Source organism: Myotis lucifugus, unplaced genomic scaffold (assembly GCF_000147115.1).
Source record: "Myotis lucifugus unplaced genomic scaffold, Myoluc2.0 scaffold_146, whole genome shotgun sequence".
Classification (NCBI taxonomy): Eukaryota; Metazoa; Chordata; class Mammalia; order Chiroptera; family Vespertilionidae; genus Myotis; species Myotis lucifugus.
The window spans coordinates 2,642,709-2,666,345 of NW_005871194.1; the positions used below are offsets into that span (position 1 = coordinate 2,642,709).

The 23,637-nt window shown below is 41.7% G+C and overlaps 1 protein-coding gene across 1 annotated transcript in view; it reads left to right on the forward strand.

Annotated features, from left to right (window-relative positions):
• The window catches only part of ABCA8 (ATP binding cassette subfamily A member 8), a 50,378-nt gene extending 39,200 nt beyond the window's left edge, over positions 1–11,178 (forward strand). Inside the window, exons 29-39 of the mRNA XM_023759079.1 lie at positions 754–874; positions 1,505–1,622; positions 2,302–2,393; positions 3,923–4,083; positions 4,578–4,653; positions 4,733–4,827; positions 6,649–6,768; positions 6,964–7,104; positions 8,697–8,776; positions 10,096–10,151; positions 10,284–11,178. Of these exons, the coding sequence (XP_023614847.1) occupies positions 754–874; positions 1,505–1,622; positions 2,302–2,393; positions 3,923–4,083; positions 4,578–4,653; positions 4,733–4,827; positions 6,649–6,768; positions 6,964–7,104; positions 8,697–8,776; positions 10,096–10,151; positions 10,284–10,382 (1,159 nt within the window). The 3' untranslated portion in view covers positions 10,383–11,178. The remainder of the gene's footprint in view (positions 1–753; positions 875–1,504; positions 1,623–2,301; positions 2,394–3,922; positions 4,084–4,577; positions 4,654–4,732; positions 4,828–6,648; positions 6,769–6,963; positions 7,105–8,696; positions 8,777–10,095; positions 10,152–10,283) is intronic.
• The last annotated feature ends 12,459 nt before the right edge of the window (positions 11,179–23,637 follow it).

Here is a 23,637-nt window from a genome sequence, read left to right on the forward strand (position 1 = left end):
GTCAATATAAATAATAGAGATATAGGGACCTAAATCAAAGATTATAAATAGTGGAGCAAACAGACCTAAAACATTGAATATTAAAGACTCTGTCTGACACTGTGCAGTGGAACACTAGGGAAAGTTACATCCGGCTCATTCAGTTTAAATAGCACTTAATGTGAATAGATTGACAGTGACGATGGAATGCAGTCGGTCCAGAATGGAAGAATAGAATGATCAATAGGTCAAAGACAACAATAACTGCTCTTTTCCTGTGGTAGTGAGAAGTCCAACTGGTGGACCATAGACTGGTTCAGTTATTCATGGCACTTCAAAGCTGAGACTGTTCCCATCATTCAATGATGCAACCATAAGCATCTTATTCCCCATCAGTTTCATTGATAACTATTACAGATAGTGGCATGGGAGACTTCCAAGATACAAGAAGACTTTTAAGAAGTCTTCTAAGATCAGTATGGGAGATTTAGGTTGAAGGAAGAGAGACTAGAAGGAAGAGAGTATGAGGGACAGAGTTAAATGGAGAAAAATTAGTGAATCTGACACATATTCCAAAGAAATGCCTAACCTTCATTGGAGATCAAGCATCCTATTTGCATTTGGATGGGGCGTGGAGATTTCACTGGATTGAAGAGAGATTATGATGGGTTATTAATCACTCAGTCTACTCAAGTATAAGATTTAAAGAATGCAGTGTTTTTGATACGAGGATAAAAAACAGAAATCAATTATTAATGGATGGTTTGACTGCAGAATTTCTCCAAGAAGCAGTGATGTACACCAAAATCCAGAGGAGCCCGAGGGGGAGGATGAAGATGTTGAGATGGAAAGAGTGAGAACAGTAAATGCCTTGAATTCCACAAACTTTGATGAGGTAAAAACATACAAAGTAGTTATTTCAACAACTAACACAAATGAATAAAATCAGAAAGCATCTAATTCTCAAATGATTTTACGTTTCTTTAATTCATACAAATGAGGATCATAACTTTATTTTAGCAGGTAGTCATTATTTTTACATCTAAATGAGCACAGATTAAAAAATCATTTTAACTCACTTTGTCTTTCATAGAAAATAAATCTTAAAAATGGAGTGAAATTGAAATTTCTGAAGCCAAGAAAGAATTTGTGAATTTTAGAAACTGAGCTAAGTGACCCCAATCACTGCTTCTTGGAGAAAGGACACTACAAAATGCAGGGCAAAGTCGAGTCCACAGTGTGTTGTTTGTCCTTGGAGGGTGATTTGGTGCTTCTCCAAGTCTCTGCTTCTGTTCTGAGAGATGGGCTGGCTGCATAAAATAATGTGTTCCTGCGTGAGTGCCCTTGTAGGAGAGGGAAACATAAGTGCTAAGATAGGAGAATGGCCCATAAACCTGTCATCTAGTAAGAAGTCTTCTTGGAAGCATGGCTTGTGCAGTCAGGGGCTAGCTTAGTCGGAGGCTAAAGCTTGTTCGAGGTCAATAGAGAGTCTTAAGGTCTGACATAACGTACTTGTCATTTACAGAGACCAGCCATTATTGCCAGCTGTCTACGCAAGGAGTACACAGTGAGGAGGAAACACTGCTTTTCCAAGAAGAAGAAGAAAATCGCCACAAGGAATGTCTCTTTCTGTGTCAGAAAAGGTTGGACACGGAGGCTCTCCCACTGCTGGCTCGGTGCCCTCCTTCGCGCTTTGTGGTTCTTGATGAGAATCATTCTGTGACCACCTCTTGGTTCGCACACAGACCCATCAGTGGGGTGACCTTGACAGCTCCTTTTACATGGCTCATTCCTAGAGAAATTAACTAAGTCATGCCCATAGATAAGGACTTAGTCACATGGGCATGGAAACCATAAGCACTCTATTGAAATAAACCATTGAAACCCCAAAAATGTGCTTTTCTCTGTAATGAACACGATTAATTTCCTAACATTCATTATTTTTCACAAGAAAACAAAAAGAATGTGCCAGCATGTTCTGAAGGCTTGACCGGCAGATGGCACTTGACTTCATTTTGTGACATTATTGCACAGTTCTTAGGATCACAGGAGATGTGTGGTGTCATACACCTAGCTTCCAAGAGTGACTTTGTCACTTCCCATCAGTGTAACTTTGGGCAACTAACCTCATCCCTAAGGGCTTTTGTTCCCAAATATGTAAGAAAGGGTTATGATTACCTCTGGGGCAGGGGGAGAGTATGACAATGAAAAGAGATACTACCTACAAATCACATAGAATACTTGTCACAGTGAGACTTCAGACTATGTTTTATTTTTATTATTAAAATCAATTTGTATTAAATGTGACCTTTTTTTTTCCAGGTGAGGTTTTAGGATTACTAGGACACAATGGAGCTGGTAAAAGTACATCCATTAAAGTGATAACTGGAGACACCAAACCAACTGCTGGACAGGTAGGTGAATCACATGGAAAATACGTTACCTACTGGTGCTCAAAATAAATTTTATAAGATGCCAAAATATTATACACAGCAAATCTCACTTATTCATTAGATGAATGAATTGATTAATGTGACTGAATACACATTACAAATTATCACATTAATATACAACAAAATTAATCACTGAAAGGAAATAATTATTCATGACTGTAAAGGCAATTAGTGGGAATGTCCAATCTCAAAATGCATACAAATTCTATTTATACTGCCATAAAACACTTGGATTTGCACTTTTAATGAGCACTGTCCTCCCAATATAAATTAAAATGAGGGTTTTTTAAAAAAAAAAACAACAACTTTATTTATCGATCATTGTCCTTTAAAAGTGCTTAGTTACTGTAACATATATTTTGGTAGAAATACACTATATTGGGGGAATGATTTCAAGGAATGAATTATCCATCCAATTCAACTGCATAGAAGGCCAGGAAAACAGAAAAAGAGGTGAATTTATCAAAGAAACAACATGAGTTACAGAGAAAACTAAAATTCTATGTCAGGAGATAGGTAACCTTAAGAGCTCCTTTGAAAAGTATGTCAGGGGTGGGGGGAGTGGAGAACAGAGTCTTAAGGCAGAGGTCTGTGCACCTCCATCATGGGAAAGGGGCTGGTGGTCACTCCCACCAAGGGGAAGACCACCAAGAACATGATTGGCAGGTGTCCCAGGAAAGAGGAAGGAGGAAACATATTCACAGTTGCTCTGAAGCTGAGGTGAGAGCAGGTGTTCGTGAAAGGTGCCTCTGGGTGATGTTGGTGGCTCAGTTGAGCCTATCGGGAGTGCTTAGTTCAGTGGAGAGCACCACCTTGAAATAAAATCGATATTTTATTTCTCCTTAAGCATGGGCAAAAAAAGAGGTAACCATTCATTGAGATCTTGGAATGAAATATTTCTAAAGGTTACCTGAGATCTGAATTATAAACCCAATAACCATTTGGGTGTCATGAAACCAGCTTGAATCAGATCAGTCAGTGAGATCTTTATAAAAGGTCATTGTCCTGCTGAAATACATTCAGTGACCTCTCACTGCACTGTGGCTGGAAGGAAACCTCTCCTTGCTGATTCCCACGACCCTCCTATCACATCTCTCTCTTCTCCCCTGGACCACTCGGCTCCAGATCCCCTACTGTAGCCTGGGGTCTGAGAGCACATTGAACACCATCCCTCCACAGGGCTTTGCTCTACCCCAAACTCCTGGCCTTTTCCAGGGCAGGCACCCGGTCACCCTCCTGCTGCAATGGTCCCTCAGCAGGCAGGCTTTCTCTGATCGCCCTACCTAAAGTCACTTGCCCTGAATATCTGTTTGTTGCCAGGTATTTACACTCTGACAACCTTCTTCCAATGCAAAATAGTTGCAGGTGATTTGAGTCCATGAGATCGGAGAATTTCTTTGGTTTTTCTAGGTTTGTAAGGAGAAAGATATCATGGGAACACAGAGGAGCAATGCAGGCCGTCGGGTCTGAGAGGGAAGTTTTCTCTGCAGGTGCTACTAAAAGGCAGCAGCGAAGGGGACCCTCTGGGGTTCCTGGGGTACTGTCCACAGGAGAATGCGCTGTGGCCCAACCTGACAGTGAGGCAGCACCTGGACGTGTTCGCTGCGGTGAAAGGGCTGAGGAAAGCAGATGCCACGGTCACCATCACACGGTACAAGGGGGGAAGGGGTGGGGGGGGAGGGGGGCAGGAGGAGGACACAGCTGAGAGGTCCAGGAAGTCAGTTGGAGTGACAGCCTTCACAGGAAACTCAAGACTTCCCAGGAGACTCAACGCTGACCCAGACCCCAATGGGGAGAGTTGCGATCACAAACTGGTTTCCCCGATTTTAACATGTTATTTTCTTTTCTCATCTTAAATATGGAAAGAACAAAATATGTATTGGTAAATTTATCAAAAATACTTAAATTTAAGTGTAAACTATCATAGGACAGCTATTTGCATGTCATAAAATGGCTTCAAATCTTTTAAAGGGAAAAACTAATTTGGGGGTGGGGGGTGTCAAACCAGTCCATTGTAATGTGGCCCAGCGTCTATGTCAGAACCGCATTTCGGAGCTCTGTTCCCCACCTGGTCCTGCGTGGCTCGCTCTCCCACCAAGTGTCCTGGTTCTCAGAAGCCTGTAGCCCCCATTGTGTTTGCTTCAGGTTGGTGGAGGCGCTCAAGCTGCAGGAGGAGCAGAAGCGCCCTGTGAAGGCCTTGTCAGAGGGAATCAAGAGAAAGGTAGGGTTGGGGCTGGGGTTACCCCGCGAGGCCCACAGATCCCAGATCCATGCCAGATGCGCTGTTCCTTTCCTTCCAGCTGTGCTTCGCGCTGAGCATCCTGGGAAACCCATCGGTGGTGCTGCTGGACGAGCCGTCCACGGGCATGGACCCCTCGGGGCAGCAGCAGATGTGGTGAGGGGCGCCGCCGGGTCAGGGCCAGCGTGGACGCCTGGCAGGGAATCTGTGAAGTGTTTACCTCCTGTGAACATTGTCCCTTAAGCTGTTTTGATTTGTTTTTTACTTTTCATCAAGTTTTTAACGTGTGAAATCTGAGTTCTGTCGGGGACATATACCTACTTATATCAATTTCTTAGGTCAAAGTTGTGGCTACGCACTTTTATTTTTTTTAAAATATATTTGTATTGATTTCAGAGAGAAAGGGAGACGGGGAGAGAGAGATACAAACAAAAATGATGAGCGAGAATCATTGATCGGCTGCCTCCTGCACACCCCACACGAGATGGAGCCCCCAAACCAAGCATATGTCCTGGTTCATAGGTCAACCTCAGCCACTGAGCCATGCCAGTTGGCATGGCTACTCACTTTTGAATTCACAGTTCCAAGCAGCTGAGCCAGCTCTCTGTTCCCAATGAGATAAGTTCACTATCACCAATTCCATCATGATAGTTATCACGTTCTGTTACCAGTTTTTCAGTCTCCGTTAGATTGGGGTTCCGTGAGAGCAGAGATGTTCATGCTCTCTTTGCCTTGAAATAAGTACCCAATTCTTTGCTAAATGAGTAATGAACCATAGTTCTATTCAAATAGTGTGTATTTATCCATAATTACTAAGCATTCATCTCTAAATATTCTATAATCTGATTTTAAATCCTCAAATTTAAAAGGAAACTTATCCAAGGCTTTGACTTATTTTGTGCGAAATCATTTTTAAAATGTGTAGCTTCGGACCATTTATTATAAAAAGCTGGTACTCGTGTACATAACATGATAAGAACTTTTTTCATCCTATATGTTCACTTTTTTTTTGGCTTGGCCTTCTAGTGAACCTTCAGCTTCATTAAAGGGATCGTCTAGGAGGGTTAAAAGCAGAATTCACTGATGCGCATCTCTTATTTTTCCTGTATTGGCAGGAGGGCTTACCCTATGTGAATTCCGTTTCCCATTTTGTTATGTTGGGTTCAAACCCACGTGTAATAGCCACCACTGAAGGCACATTTTGGTAGACTTTGAAGGTGTTGTTTGACTTGAGGCTCCACATACTTCCTGGCTTGCAAAACACAATGGCCTGCCCCAGCTGGCATAGCTCAGTGGTTGAGCATCGACCTGTGAAGTAGGAGGTTACGGTTAGATTCCCTGTGGGGGCACATGGCTGGGTGTGGGGCATGCAGGAGGCAGCCGATCAATGATTCTCTGTCATCGTTGATGTTTCTATCTCTCTCTCCCTCTCCCTTCCTCTCTGAAATCAAGAAATATATATTTTTAAAAAAGAACAAAACACAACAGACTGCAAATCCTGCAGCAGCAATGGTCCAACTGCCACCCCTGTAGCGGCTGTAACTCCAGCTCGGCCCCGGTTTCCCCCGCCTCCCCGAGAGCTTAGCTCATCCCAGCCCAGAGGCGTGGCCACCAACTCCACGCATCTACAGAAAGCAAGGTGGCCCCTTCCCGTACACTGTCTCTTAATACAAAATAAGAAAAACCCTGAATATCATTCGTATAGCCAACACTTTGCAAAAACATCTTGCTATTTCTCATTAAAGGAAAAATAATCATGGTCAGGCCCAAACAGACTCACTCTGAGTATTGTAATTGCTCAATTGATCTTTTAAGTAGCTATGGTGTATCTGTGTAACACGATAAAACACAATCACCCCTTGTCCCACACTTCTCATGAGAATGGTGATTATCATTAGGAATCACAGGTGGGGGAGAGGGCGGGGTTCTGGATGTCATTGTGTATGTTTCCCATGCATATCTTTTCTTTCCATTCAGGCAGGCGATCAGGGCCAGCTTTAACAACACCGAGAGGGGCGCCCTCCTGACCACCCATTACATGGCCGAGGCAGAGGCCGTGTGTGACCGTGTGGCCATCATGGTGTCCGGGAGGCTGAGGTGGGTGTCCGCCCAAGCCCGCACTTGACCACCAGCTGCATGGCTGGTAGAGTTTGTCAGTGGGCAGAGAGGTCACTGTGAAAAACTGGGACCACCTGACCAGGGTCTGATGGCCAAGTCCTGAGACAGTGCTAGCAGCAAATTCCAAGTCTCAAACATTGCACCCTCTCCTCCCCCTCCTCCTCTTCCCTCCAGATGTATCGGTTCCATCCAGCACCTGAAGAGCAAATTTGGCAAGGATTACCTGCTGGAGATGAAGGTGAAGACCCTCGCCCACGTGGAGCCCCTGCACAGCGAAATCCTGAGGCTTTTCCCCCAGGCTGCTCGGCAGGAAAGGTGAGGATGGTGGCTGGCTTTGATCTGCTATCAGATGTCAGTTTTTCCTTGTCAGGTTCATAGAGCTGTGGTCATGCAAGTCCACATGTAGCCCAAAAGGAAACCCTAAAGAAAGAAAGGATTTGTTGGACACTGCAGAAAGTCAACTAGAGAAGAGGTGATGTTGCATGTTATGGTCCTACTATGTGCCAGGTATTGTCCTTGGGTTATCTTATTTAATCCTCCTGGGAACTTTCTAAAGTAGACTATGGTGTTCCAGTGAAAAAGGAGATGATTGCAAAAACTCGTTGTAAGAGTCTGACCTTTACAAGGACCTTAATCCATGAAAATTGGTAGATTGGTTAGGTCACATGACAGCTAATAAGTGGCAAAACAGGGATGTAAAACTGTTTCATTTCAAATCTATTAATATTTCCAGTTTCATTTCAAATCTATTAATATTTCCAGAGTCTGGTCATGGAACAACCCTCATAAAAGTAATATACAAAAAAAAATACAAACATTAACATTAGGGTCATTTTTTTAACAACTGCAATTTAAATGCAGAAGACAGATAATTTATGAGTTGAGGGAAAGTAGTAGAGAGAAATAAGTCATAAAGACAAGGCCAGAAAATATATTTCTACAGCGGAGTATAAATATAAAGTCAGCGTTATAACTCATCGTGCAGCCCACGACTAAATAGAAATATGTCATAGGGGTGCAGGGAATGCGCAAAATGGATGAGAAAGGTTGCTCCATAAATATGTGAAATAGCATCTTTAAGAAAAGAAATCTGAATCTTCCTGGTTTTCAAATGATGGAAAGACGAATTTATTTGAGAAACAAATTATTTTTAAAATGGTTTCTGGACATTATTTGGAGCTTGAATTCCTAGAGATTTCTAATTTCCTAATCAGAGACTCAGTTATGCTCTCCTGTGTTAGGAAAGCAGTTTGAGTAGGAAGGGGAAGGTAGGGTAGCTAGAAATGCTCTGGAGAATAGACTTAGATTTCCGCCTGAGTTGGAAACATGAAGAAACTGCATGGTGTCAGGACCCGGTTGGAGGATGAAGCTAAGAAGTACGTGTTGATCCTAGAAAGTGAGGTGGGCCCTAGCCAGTTTGACTCAGTGGATAGAGCATCAGCCCAGTTGGATTCTAGTCAAGACCACATAGTTCAGTTGCAGGTTGCAGGCTCGATCCCTGGACCTGGGGGAGGCAACCAATCGATGCGTCTCTCTCACATCAGTGTTTCACTCTGTGTGTCTCTCCCCTTCCCATTCACTCTCTCTAAAAATCAATGGAAGAAATATCCTCTGTTGAGGATTAACAAAAAAAAAGTGAGGTGGAAGGTGACTTTGGGAAGTCTGGAAATGTGATTTGCATTGTACCTACTCATCCCCATCTGAGGGGCCAAGGGCACTAACCTACCTACAGGATTCCGATCCCCAGTTTTCCTTGTGAACCTCCTCTTTCTTACTAGTATGGCTTCACCCTCTGCATTTCGCCTACCCCAAACCACACTTACAGAAATAAAGTCCAGAGAGAAGTCTGAGTCTGTTCACGTTCATTGCGGTTGGATCAGTGTGTCTCTCCCCTCCTTGCCTCCCAGGTACTCGTCTCTCATGGTCTATAAGTTGCCGATGGAAGATGTGCGACCTTTAGCACAAGCTTTCTTCAAATTAGAGAGGGGTAAGAGTGATAGGCTTTTAAATAAGAGCCTGAAAGCAGATCATTTCAAATCACAAAATAATCCACCTCCATGACAAACATGAAATGTGATATAATGTGTTAAATTCAAATTGAATGTTAGGAGCACAATATCAAGGAGGTACAGGCATTCTGTGTGCATTTGTAGTGGTGGGGAAATGGGAGTGATTTTTACTCTTCTGAGCTTTTTCCATATCTTTTTGTGTATCTATATTACTATAAGTTAAATCAAAACTCAATCATACATGCATTTAAGAATAATACTGTCCAAAAAAAGAATATTGTCTTTTGGAATATTGGTGCTTACATGTTTAAAACTAAATTTTATGTGGACTTGCATATTATTTTTTTGCCTTGGATTCCATATTAAGAAACTTACCTCTTGTCTAGTCACTAAGATGATCTTCTTGTGTCTGTTGTGCTATAAAACTAACTACACTGCATCTGTCATCATCAGGCTCATGTGGTCCTTGCCATCTGAGCCCATTAACTCTGCTACTCTGCTCTGTGCTAGCTGGACCTCCCTCTCCATCCGTATTCTTTCATTGTCACTGCCCAGTGATATCTTCACTTGCTTGTCAGCTTCCTTGAGAAAGAGATTCGAGTCTCCTGGTTCTAGGAGACTCTTCTTCCTCCTGCGAATAGCATCCATGGTCACAGTGATGCCTCTTCTTTCCATTCTCTGAGCTGAGCACGCCAGCGTTCTGAGCATCCCCTAACTGGTATTGTGGCCGGTACCAGCCTGGTATCTTTGGTGGTATATTTCCAATCTGGTACTGTTGGTGGCATATTCCCAGCCTGCTGGGCTCTTATTGGGGCTCTAACTCCCCTGCCCAGTCCATTTTGGTCAAAGAAAGGGTTTTCTACTTGGTTTGATCAAGCAAGCTGCATGGACGGAAAGAGGTCCATGAGGATTACCTGCTTCTGAGAAAACCACAGGCATCTTTCTCTATAATCTTCTGAAGCAACCCTGTTCCAAATGTGTCTGCCTTCCACCTCTTCCTGTGCTGGATGTGCAAAAACCCTGGCTCACCTGCAGGAAAGGAAGCCTTCTCGGCACCATTTCCTCCCTTAAGTAGACATCTCAGAAACTGTGCGACATAACACCTTTTCTCCAAACTTATGTGAATGCATTGCTGTTCTTTTGGCTGAATGCTGTACTTAAACCATCCTAACGGTTCTTGTCTTCACCTTTTCATTTAATATTTTTTAAAAATTGTTATTTGTATTCTGTGCTGACTTCTAAGGCCATCTGGATATAAAAACATATAAACCCCTAATGTACATCCATCTTTGTGCAGTTAAACAGAGCTTCGACCTGGAGGAGTACAGCTTGTCACAGTCCACCCTGGAGCAGGTGGGTCAGTTTTAGTGATCTTACATCATCCATGGAATAGAACTGTACAATAAGAACATACTCTTTTCACTCTCTTGGAGCTACAGAAAACAGTATGACATCCCTGTCTCTCTATCTCTTATCCCCTTTTAGGTCTTCCTGGAGCTCTCAAAGGAGCAGGAGCTGGAGAATTTTGTTGATGAGCTTCAACCCTCCATGAAGCGGAAGCTCCTCCCACAGGAAGAGGCGTGAAGCCCAAATACTCTATGTTTCCATTCAAGCCTGTGGTTGTTCTTTAAGACATTTATTTTGATAGCATCAGTGTTTGTATTTAGAACCTATATTGTGAACACTGACATGGTTTTTGGTGTGGTGGAGAGGAGGAGTGAGTGCTGGGCAAATGCAGTGACAACAGGGACAGAGGCACCCGACTGAGCCCACCTCCCAGTCCCAGCCTACGTGTGTCTGCAGGTCACCCTGATCCCATTTTTCGTTCTAATGCTGAATAAATAAATTTACATTTCTGAATATGATATACAAATTTTATTTTATTTTTTTATCAAAAACTTAAAATCCTTTTTTTGCTAACCTAAACTGAGAAATCCATATATTTACTTTTCAGCAAGTGTGATACTTTATAAAGCTGATATTTTAATAATAATTTAAGTGAGCATGTCAAAAAGTATTATACTTATTGAAAAATATTTTAATATATATTTTATGGCTAAAAATATGAAAACCTCACTCATTGGTCATAAAATCTGATATCAATATATTTGATAACATTTCCACTGGTAACACTATCAGTCATACAGATCTGGAAAACTGAAAACTTGCTATTAGGAATGTATTATGCTTTTTTATTTTTATAAACCAACAGAGTCCTATTTTCACTGTATTTTTAAATCTTTGCTAAAGATGCTTGTATTATAACATCTTTTATGGACATCTGCTACTTCAGCTCAGAAAGTTGATAAATGTAATAGGTCCAGTGACCAAGTTGGACGAAAATATAAAATAAATCTGTTATATATAGTTTTGAAATGTCTTCTATTTCATGTGTCTTTTTCTCCAGTCTTGGGTCTCCAATTTACAAGTTCATTGCAATCCAGTGGAAAATGATTTCTAATATAAGAGTAAGTTTGCTGCTTTAATCAATGCGCTACCAAAATCTAAACGAAGAAGACACCACACCGTGATTAAGGAAGTAAAAAGTGGTGGCGAGCAGAGACGTTTACTAAACTACTGGATGCGATGACCATGTATAAAATGTAAGATTTTCTGAGTGGAGAGGATCCCCTGAGCTTTCTACCAGTGCTTTTATGTCTTTTCTTCCCTTTCAGAAAATTCTTCTCTGGAGAGCTCCTCTCCCCAACTGCCTTCCCAGGCTCTTGTGTGAGGTCTGTTTATTCATCTTGTGCTAGGAGGGGAAAAAAATGAATGGAACTCAGCTCTTACTTTCAGTGAATGCAGCCATGTGGCACAGTGACTTAGAGCGGGGCCTAAATTTAATCTTGGATCAACCATCTACTCTCTCTGCAGACCTTGTTTACTCCCCTGTAAAATGGAGATCTTGATCTCCTTACCCACAGCAGAGGGTTACCATGACAACCAAAAGAGACAAAGGCAACAACACCACCAAACTGCTGCCTGGCTGTTACCAGTGCCCAGGGATTCAAAGAAGCTCTGCCATGCCCTGACCAGCTCCCTTCTTGTTCCTCTCCCCTCACTTCTCAAGGACACATCGAAATGAACCTGTTTTCACCTCATTCCCAAAGGGCCAGAGGAGGTATCTGGGACTAGTACACTGAACAAACTTCTTTTAAGGGAGGATTTCACATTGTAACCCAAAGAAATCACACAAACTAGGTCAGTGGGAGAGATATCCTGGGACAAGCAGAATTTTAGCACTGAAGTGGCTTTTTATTTAACCCATGGATTCAACCAGCCTCGGTAGCACAGACAACCAGGTCTTTGGAGAAATGAAAATGACAACTGTGTCATACCTGAGCTTAAGTTTTCACCTGCTCTTGGGCAAAGAAAAGCTTGCCCAATTCTTAATACAGCTTCATTGGGACCAAAGTCTGGTATTGGCTTCAAATGATGTATTGCTGCGGGGGGGGCGGACGCTAAAAAAAATGAATACTTTTCCTCCCACCTTCTAAGTTCTTCTAGCTGGACTAATAATCAAATTAGCAGTGACAGATTAACAGGAGAAAGTCAGATTTTAATACATGGGCATGGGGAATTCACATATGCATGAAAATTCCAAAGACACAAGGCAACATTGAGTATATATGTCAGTTTGGACAAAGGAGAAAAGAGGGAGAATGAGCTATTCAGTTTCAGAAATGAGAATGGGAGATTTACAGATAGTTGAGGAAGAGCGGAACACATGTGGCAGGCAAATTCTTGCCAGGCAACTCAGAAACAATGGGTCGGGGGTATCTAGCGAACAGGCCCTGCCTGAAGCCTCCCCACATACCACACTTAGTTCAAATTAGACTAAGATGAACATCGTCAGACTTCCTTTCTGAAGCATGTTTTTCTATCTGAATCTCTTGGGGAGCAAAAGAGGAAGGGTCAATATTTTTCTCTGAGTTTTTTGTTTCTTAATCAACAGCTTAAAATAAAAAAAAATAAAACTCAAAACATTTTGTCCCCTACATCTACAGAGGAAATCCAAGATCACGAATCTGGTACCACACGGAGGATGATGAAATTTGAAATATTTCATGACCAGATGGCAGTTGTTGACATTTCTGAGGCCAATGAGAAAACCTAGAACTAAAAGAACAGATGAACTGCAGCGTTTACCCTCAAACATGTCACAACCACTTATATTTATAGATCACAGAAGACAGGAAACATATTGCTATGCAAAAGATCATTCTTTCTGCTCCTTAAAGCCAGTCTTACTCTGTCCATCCATTTTTAAATTCTTATCTCACTTCTATTCCATAATATTCTTTTAGCCTCCTTTGTTTTGCCTTTTCTCTGGAGGCCATACCAAATTGTATTCAAGAGAAATATTCAATTAAAGTAAATTGGTTGGGCCCAGCCATGGTGGCTCAGTGGGTGAGTGTCAACCTGTGAACCAGGAGGTCATGTTTCGATTCCCCATCGGAGCACGTGCCCAGGTTGCAGGCTCGATCCCCAGTGGGGGTCATGCAGGAGGCAACTGATCAATGATTCTCTCTCATCATTGATATTTCTCTCTCTCTCTCTCTTCCTCCCTCCCTCCCTTCCTCTTTGAAATCAATAAAAATATATTTTTAAATAAATAATAAAGTAAATTGGTTGGCATGGTAGAAACAATACTAGTTAAATAACCAACATCTTTATTTTTCAACCAGATGTGTAATCCTAAGGAAATCTGGTTTCTGTCTCCCTCTCCCAGGCTTCCTCTTTTTCTAGTTTCTATGCTTTTGATTCCTTTTCTGCTCACATGTTTGTTTCCTCTTCTTTCTAGTTCTATAACACTTCCAAAATCTTTTCCAAGATCTTGTTGAACTAAAACTATGGGAGAGGATTTTTCCCACAATTAAAAAAAAATAGTACAGACTTCCAAGACCTGAGAGAGGCCAAGTAATATGTTGAATGAGAGTTGCTAAAGGAAACAGGGGAGATATGAAAATGTCTTTATGATGGTGGGAGCCAAATGTCTCAAGAGACATCCTTTGTTTACTTCAGAGGAGAAGACCATCCACAGCTATGAAAGGACTGAGGGGAAAGATGAAATCATTATCATCACATAATACAGAGGAAATAGCAACATTTGGAAGTGGGGGGGGGAGTAATATTCTTTTTACAAATTCCAGAATTTCCTTACCTTTTTTCCTGGTAATTTAAAATGTGTATTTTCACCTTTCTCTTCACATCCAAGGGGGAAAAAATACTTAAGACTTAAACTAAATAGCGATTCTGAAGTTGAGATCATAACCTTTGGGAGCCTGGATGATTTAAGTCTTGGTTTGGGGATTGAAAGGTCTCTTGTATCAAGGTTCTAAGTAGGCTGAAGCTTCTCTACTGCCATCAGAGACTCATGAGAACTAAGCATAAAGCGTGTGAGTGATTCTTATTATCTTGGTTATTTGAAGTCTGACTCCCTGGACTTGTTAGGGTGGTCTGAAATGAAAGAGAGGAGACTGCACCATTTTATTTATTTTTTTAAATATATTTTTATTTATTTCAGAGAGGAAGGGAGAAGGAGAGATAGAAACATCAGTAATGAGAGAGAGAGTCATTGATTGGCTGCCTCCTACACGCCTCCCACTGGGATCAAGCCCACAACCAGGCATGTGCCCTGACTGGGAATTGAATTGTGACCTCCCGGTTCATAAGTCAACACTCAACCACTGAGGAACACTGATTGGGCACCATTTTAAACTTCCAGCCTCTACAATACTGGAAAGTTCATGAAAGGAGGGTGGAATAAATGTTAGAATCTAATCTTTCAAATGCAACAGAACTTTCAAATATCTCCAACCCTGACCTTTTCCTTGAGCTCTGCTCATATATCCAAGCACTTGCTTAATTTCTCCATTTGAATGTCTAATTCGCATCTCAAACAAAATGTGTGCAAAATAGAACCCTTAATATATTTCCCTTAGCCTTTTCCTTCTCAGTAAATAGCAACATACAGTTGCCAACCTAGGAGCCACCCTTGGTTTCTCTCTTCCCTTCTTCCCTTCAGCTGATCCAATGGTACTGTTGACCCTACCTCCAAACTGTACGCCAAATCCATCCACCTCTTTACATGTACTGTTACCACCATAGTTTGAATGTTCTCATCTAGATTTCTGCATTGGCCTCCACACTATTTTTCCTGCATCCAATCTTGCACTCTGTACTTTATTTTCCATGCAGTGGCCACAAATCATATCATGTCACTGTTACTGAATCCAACTTTGTGTGCCCAACACTTCTAAAGACCAAAACTCAACACATCAAAGTTTGGAGTAAGGAAAGGTTTATTGGTCAAGAAGGTGCCAATTGAGAAGATAGAAGACCTAATGGTGACTCAAATCCGTATTGATCTCTGGGCTAGGTTAAGGGGTTTTGATTGACTAGGGGTAGACAGAAGTACTGGTGGGACAAGTTTTAATTGGAAGACCTTGGAACTTGGCCATTTATGGTAAAAGGCATCAGCACTGGTCCTGGACAATAGACTCTTTGCTTCTGAAAAGCTGTTGGTGTTCAAGATCCAGTTATGTCTCAATCTTTGGTTCTCTCTGTGTTTGCGTGACATGGGACTTTGGTTTCCGGTGCAGCTGGAGGTCAAAGTTCTCTATTTTGCACATGCTACAGCTGCATAACTCACCATTTTGGTCTGTTGTCTCTAAAAAGCGACTCAGCATCTTATTCAACAGAATAAGACTATTTTCAGCTGGTTCTGTGGTTCCATCACCACATCCCTTTTAAAGTCCACCATTGCACTAAAATAGACTCCCTATTCAAGCTTACAGATCCTTCTATGATGTGGCCTCTGCCCACTTCTCTGAGACTCCAGCCACATGGGCCTTTGATCTGTTCCTTAAAAACACTAAGATTGTTCCACCCACAGGACCTTGCATCTGCTTTTCTTTCTGCCAAAAACCTTCTTCTCCCAGACATCTGCATACTTGGCTCTTGATTATCTTTCAGGTCTCAGTCAGCTCAGTTGTCTCCTCTTCAAAAATATCACCCTGACCACCAAACCTAAAGCCGCTCCAAGTCACTCTCACTATTTTCTTTGCTTTATTCTTCTTAAATTATCTAGCTTATTTATTTATTTGTGGATAAACTGTATGCCCCACCCCCTCCAGTTAAAGATAACCTTCATGAGTGTAGAGATCTTATCTTCCTCATTGTTTTCCCATGGCCTGGAATAGTACTTGTCCTATAATAAGCAACCACTGAATAATTATTGAATTAATCAACTGCCTAAATACAACCTCTGCTTCTCTCTGTTCTAGCACTCATTACTATCAAATATAGTCATCTGTCACTAAAGTTTTTTCTTTTCTTCATTGGACTTTTCAAAGTTGTAGAGGAGGAAAAAATAATTTTACCTCCACCCTTCTAGGTTCTTGGCTAAGATCCCCCCATCCCATAATAAAAATATTAATAGAAGAAACACAAACAGAAGTTTGATAACATGTATACAAGGGAGATACCCAGGAAAACTGAGAAACTCCCCCAAGGGACCAAGCCATCACTTTAAAAACAATCTCTAGCTCAGCCAGCATAGCTCAGCATTTGAGCGTGAACCTATGAAGAAGGAGGTCACAGTTTTGAATTCCGGTTGGGGCACATGCCTGGGTTGTGGGCTTGATCCCCAGTGTGGGGTGTGCAGGAGGCAGCCAATCAATGATTCTTTCTTTGATGTTTCTATCTCTCTCTTCCTCTCCCTAAAGGATGAGCAAGTCAACAAGGGGAAGAATGAAAAGCAAGTGAAGTGGTAGGGAGTCTTGAAATGGCTTTTCCAGTTCACATTCCAATGTAGAGAATACCGAGACCAATAAACTACAAGATACTTACACTGAGTGGCCAGATTATTATGACCACCCCATCAGGACAATGAAGTGAATTAGTTATGCAAATAATAATAGAACCTTGAGAGTTTTTGCTTAGGAAGTTTTCAATATTCAATATTTTTGGAAGTGTCAATGAAGTACTGATGGGATATTGAAGGAGGAAATTGAAGGAGGAGACCAAAAACTTTCCCGGAGCCACTTTTTTCAGACCTGTGCCCTTTGACCATTTTTTATGTAGTGGCCCTGGCCATGGTTTTGGCCATTCAATATATTTTCATGGGCTTGTTACAAAATACAAACCACAACTGTCAGGCATTTAGTTACAGCTGTCTAAGAAATAACACATTCAGTTTAGGCTTGTCGTGAATCCTGTGGGTTCCTTTCCGAATAGCCGCTTCCTTTGTTGTCTCTGAAGAGGGATTGTGAGTAGTTTCAGAACAAATATAGGGATTTCGCTATTTCTATGTGGACACAGATTTTGAGATTCTATGCTGCATATCTACTCCAAAAAAAAGGGGGGGGGGGTTATGAAGAAACTATACCCTGCAGCTCAGAAAGTTGAAGAGCCTGGCTTCCTTAACCCTTTTCGGTTCAATTTTATTTTTAGAATTCAAACAGTCTGGTCCAAATTAATTGACAGGATTGAATGTTGAGCTGGTCTGTCGAGTCAGCCTCCACATTGGACCGAAAAGGGTTAAGAAATCCCAGCAGCCTCCACATTGGACCGAAAAGGGTTAAGAAATCCCAGCGGGGCAGAAAGATGTTGGCAAAGAATGCAGAGGGACCCTGAGCTACAGAGTGAGGGAGCTGCTCTGCTGCCGTTTGGGGAGGTAATAAAATCTTGCCAGAACTCTAGAAGGATGAATGTTTGAGATGTTTGAATAATGCCCTAGCCTGTCTGGCTCAGTGGATAGAGCATCAGCCTGCAGACTGAAGAGTCCAGGGCTCGATTCCCGTCAAGGGCACATGCCCAGGTTGCGGGCTTGATCCCCAGTAGGAGGCGTACAGGAGGCAGCCAATCAATGATTCTCTCTTATCATTGATGTTTCTCTCTCTCCCTCTTCCTTCCTCTCTGATATCAATAAAAATATATATGTATATTTTAAAGTATTAAGGAAGGTCTGTTAAGCCACTGGAGCCTTTAAGACTAGTGAGAAAGAGCAATTGGGATAAATATCCCAATTCAAGATCGATTAAAAACCACCATGTAAGTAACTTCTGCTTACCAGGACTTCAAAAATAACCCTGCTTTTGTTTTTATTTTTATTAAGCCATAAGGTTAATTGATAGTTTCCAACATGATGGCCTTAGGTTAATTGATAGTTTCCAACAAGATGGCCGACAGACTCAGTGAAGAGTTGATTACTTCTACTTTGTTATAGTTGTAAACAACTTTGTTGGTTGCTGTAAACAACTTTGTTGGTTGCTGTAGAAACATCCCAAAGATTTCAAATAATTTCTTGTATGTTGACAAGATTGATTGCCACTTGGTTCCAGTCCTGAGTCACTCTTAATGACACAGTGAAAACAGAATGAACACTGTCCGGAATCACCAAAAATTGTATTGCATTCCAACTTCCTGTGAAAGCTTTCCTCTCGGGCTTTTCCCTCTTCTTCTCTCAAGTTCAAACTTGCAGTGTCTGTTTATTTTTGAGCCAAACACTGAGCACTTGCTTCAATGAGGGATGTGCTACAACTTGGATGGTTTGCCACACGAACCTATTCAAGATCAACAGGAGAATCCAAAATTTCACAGATTTGGAATTAAGTCATAGAGACTAATAAAAGAATGTCTTTACTATACTTCTTGCTTTAAACTTACGAACTGGGAAACTCAATAGTCATGTCATTAAGAATGGAGCATAAACTTCATTTGTGCCTTCTACAAAGTCAGAAAAATAGACTCCGATCTGAACCTATTTATCTTTGAGGAATGCTGGAAGGAAGACACACCACCTGGGCTCTTACATAAATTAGCTTTTTAAAAAAATTAAAAGTGCCTCTTATTCTTTGGCTTGTTCTTGAGACTTTGGCGCAAAGTGAATCCAGTTTTCACCACCCCGTCCTGAGATGACTTGAAGAGCTCTTCCCACGCTCACTCAAGGTTGTGCTTACACAGGACAATGGAGCCCCATGCTGCCTACTTGGTTACCCCAATTGTCCAGTAAAGTTCTTGTGTAAAACAACATGCCATTCTTTCTTTGGTGCGTCTCAGACAAATAGGTAGGGGAGAGTGGAAAGAGACTGATGCTCAGTTTCCTTGTTATTTGTCATCTCGATCTTAAATGGAAGACCTCTCGTTCAAGATAAATAAATACACTCTTCCCTCTCCAAATCCTTAGAGGTTTGAAAAGATGAAAAAACAAAGGTATAATGAGTGTGTGGGGGGAAATAGAGAATTGGTTGACCATAGACTGTGTAGAATTCCCGAAGAAATGAAAGCTACCAAGAACACATCAAAAAAAGGAAACATTATCCAAAATGGGGATCAGAGAGGATTGTAAGAAAAGGAGGGAGTGATATAGAACTCCACTCTCAGCAAGGGTGGATACTGGAAGCAATGAGGCCCAAGACCAAATTACAGGTGGCGTTTTGGAAAGGTTGACTCTGTACAACACCCTCCATTTGGGCCAGTGATGTTCATGCTACATGGCTAGGGAATAATAGAGAAAAGAGGGCAATGGTGATTCAACAGGAATGAGGTAGAGGGATGTATTAGGACTAAAACTGCATTTCTAAGAGTCCTGCAAACTTTTCACCACATGTGTTATTTCATTAAATGAAGCCACGTCTGTTCACCATAGTTAGCAGGTTGTCTGTGCTACATGAGTATAAATTCTCCCCCATGGAAGTCATTAAGCTATGTCATTCATTCTTCTCTCGCGTGATGTGATTCTCTTTTGTCATTCATTCATTCTCTTTCTGATTCTCTTTCCTTTACTAAGTTGGGTCTGATTTATTGAGGGCTGTTGGGATCATCAGGGATGTTACAGCCTTGATTTCTCTGAAAAGCAGCTCATGACATATCACTTCCTGACCTGGACATGTCAACTTGGCATGTTACCAATCTTTGGCTGTCAGGCTCTCTGGCTCAGGTACCCCCAGTGCTTTCCACTCCAGAAGTCCAATTACTGGAATTCCCATTCCTGGAATTCTTCATGTGTAAAGGACTCAAGAAGTACAGGGGCACAGATTTCAGCATAGTACGTACCTATTGGGATTATACAGATAGGTAAGAAATGAGCTAGGAAGACCCAGTAGAGTGGTATTTCCTACCAACTCTGGCAATGAATATGACTGGAAAGCTGTTTGCACTAAAAAAAATTCCCTTATATGTGACATAGTATTTTGATCCAATACAGTTACTTTGGCTGTATTCAATTATGATATTAAAAAAATAGATTAGAATGAAAGCAGTCTGGAGTTCATAATAAACATAATTTATACCACCACGTAATTAGACAAAGAATAATTTTAATAGCTTTTCCTAATAATTTTAACAGGTTTTCCTGATGACATGACCATGGATCCTAATCAAAGGGGAATTAATCTCTGAGATTAGAGCTGCAAGAGGTAAATTGTGAGTATTTTTTAATTGTCAACTCTGGTGGGGGGGGTTTATTGGTATATTTATTTTTATTTTTTTAATTTAACTTTATTGTTGAAAGTATTACATATGTCCCCTTTGCGGTTTTTTTCCCCATTGACCCCCTCCACCCCACACCCACCCCTCCCAAGCCTTCACCACACTATTATCTGTGTCCATGGGCTATCCATACATGCATATAAGTTCCCCTGTCACTCACTCCCCCCCACCCACACCCACCCTCACCTTCCCTCTGAAATTTGTCAGTTCCATGCTTCTATGTCTCTGGATCTATTTTTGTTCATCAGTTTATTATGTTCATTACATTCCACATATGAGTGAGATTATGCGATACTTATTTTTCTCTGACTGGCTTATTTCGCTTAGCATAATGCTCTCCAGGTCCATCCATACTGTTGCCAATGGTGAGAGTTCCTTCTTTTTACCACTGTGTAGTACTCCATTTGTGGATGTTGTTACATGTGATCTCATTTAAATACAATTTTATAATTCTCAACCTAAATTAAAAGAAGTAAATTTAAAAGTTGTTTTTATACTTTTATAAATCACCAAAGCATTTGGAGCAGATAAGTAAAATAATTATACTACCAGATATGATCCTTCTTAAGTGTTATCCCTATTTTTTGCTTAATGAGCTGCCTACCAGCTCCCATAAAATATAGGTACTCCTATAATCATAGGGTAGGAAAATCCCAATTTTTAACTCATTCTTATTAACTTTTCTTTCTTACTCACTTATTCTTTTCCTTTTGCATCTCTAAGCTAATAGCATCTGACGCTTTGTTGGCACAGAAAACACCTACCACTCACCTGATCCACAATTAATAGTCACTGTTAAAATTTGAATCCAGTTCCATTGCAATCTAGAGTATGACTAAGGGGAAGGAAATGTGAAGAGCACAAGATCCTGTGGCTGTCTTATTGGATTCAGAAATTAGTTATGGTTAAAGAGTGTCTCCATCTCATAAGAAATTAATGAACCACTTAGGCCCGGGCACCTGACCAAATTGATACACCACCAAGAGTAGCCTCATCTTGGCACTGTGCCCTGAACGTCTGCTTTGAAAGGAAGAGGCTAGCATCTGCTTTGATTCACGTTGCCTGGGTCAGAAAACGTTTTGTTCGTCTCTCTGTTGATGTGGGAATGTAGTGTTGTGGTCGCCCTGGATGGATTAAGTATTTGTGATGTGTTCTTATTAAGTTGTTGACTTCTTACAGCTGTTGAAAAAATCTCAAATTCACACTCTAAACCAGTGGTTCTCAACCTTCCTAATGCCTCGACCCTTTAAAACAGTTCCTCATGTTGTGGTGACCCCCAACCATAAAATTATTTTTGTTGCTACTTCATAACTATAATTTTGCAATTGTTATGATTCGTAATGTAAATATCTGATATGCAGGATGTATTTTCATTGTTACAAATTGAGCATAATTAAAGCATAGTGATTAATCACAAAAACAATATGTAATTATATATGTGTTTTCCGATGGTCTTAGGCGACCCCTGTGAAAGGGTCGTTCGACCCCGCCAAAGGGGTCGAGACCCACAGGTTGAGAAGCGCTGCTCTAAACCCATCAGAGGTCTGGCCCTCCTGTTCATATTTGGCTTCTCAGTATTGCATGGAAGTGATAAGTAAGTTGATCTCTTCAGCCAGTTTGGCCAGTCGAAAGGTTGTAAATCCAAATTTCTGTCATTTTGATTAAACAGGGCAATTGAACACAATGATCCTCCCCTGTTGCTTCAAAATGAACTTGAAGAAGGTTTTGCATTGAGAAGGAGAAAATATGGCCTATCCTGTTGTACAGTTAGGGAATGTGAGAATAAAATTAAAAAGTGCTGCCCTGGCCAGTGTGGCTCAGTTGGTTGGAGCGTTGTTGCATACACCAAAAGCTTGCGAGTTTGATTCGTGGTCAGGGCCCATCCCTAGGTTGCAGGTTCCATCCATGGTCAGGATGAGTACGGGAGGCTACTGATTAATGTTTCTCTCTCACATTGATGTTTCTCTCTCTGTCCCTCTCTCTCTAAAATCAATGAAAATATATCCTCAGGTGAGGATTTAAAAAAAAAGAAAAGTTGATTGAGTTTAACATGACATAAAACCCCTATACTTGATATAAATCATCTATGCAAAAATACATAGATGAATACTGTCTTCTTTTGAAAATATAACATAAATAAGCAAGATGTGAAAATAGGCAAGTTTCCTTTAAATAAGTAAAAATTTTAATTTTTTAAAAAGAAAGTCTCCATGCATCACCAGTTATCCCCCTATACCCTCCTCCGTCTCCCCACCTCCCCTGACACCCCCCTCCCCCGCACAGCAATCAACAGCACCGTTGTGTGTGGAGCTGTGACGTATTTTTTGATAGTGACATTTAGGTTCTATTAGAAAGGCCCTTTAGTCCATTTCAAACATGGCACACAGCTCCATACGGCTTCTTGCTGCCGGACTAAAGTGGTCCATTTGCCTGAGCTCATCAAAGCCCAATAAGACAATGAGCAGGAGTTTGCAGTCAAGAAAGTAAGGGTTTATTATTCATTGAGGCACTGGTGACCTCATGCTCAAAACCCGGCTCCCAATGGCTTCTAGGGGATGGGTTATATGAGGAACTAAGAGAGTTAGCGTTGTGTTTGGAGTCGTTGGCTTACTGATTGGTTGGTGCCAGGCTAGGGGGTGGTTGATCCCTCCCTCTGGTCCTGATGTCAGCCATGGCGTCACTTCGTCTGGTTTCCCAAGGATGTCGTTGGCGGGGCTGTTCTGGAGCGGAAACACAACTGAGGCCTAGATGTTATCTCTGGTTTGACTGAAACTCTCTCTCTGTGGTCAACAGACCTGAGGCTTTGTTGCTGACGTCGCTTAATGCTGACCTGGGCCTCACTGTCCTGGGGTCTTAATGACTAAGGGAGTGGACATGCAAGGGAGAAGGAGGTGGGAGTGTCAGGGTGCTGGATGAGGGCAATCTGATTCAAAAATAAAGAAAAAAGAACCCAGCCGGCTTGGCTCAGCGGTTGAGCGTCGACCTGATTTGGGGCTCGATCCCAGTAGGGGGCACGCAGAAGGCAGCAGATAAATGATTCTCTCATCATGGATGTTTCTCTCTCTCTCTCTCTCTCTCTCTCTCTCTCTCTCTCTCTCAGCTGAGATGCACTGACCTGTGTGAAGAACCATGACTTCCCCAGCGAGGGTGCCCCTGCCCCTACTGATTAGGGCTTGAATCCTAGTGCCACAGCGGCCAGGGAAGAGGAGACCCGCTCTCCTGCTCAGGGCTACCGGGCACTTTTATCCAGTGGTCCAGGAGTGCTCTAGGCTAGAAAATAGATTCAGCCTCTTCCACAAGGAGCTCTGGACAACGACATGCTCCACAGAGTTGGTGCCATTTG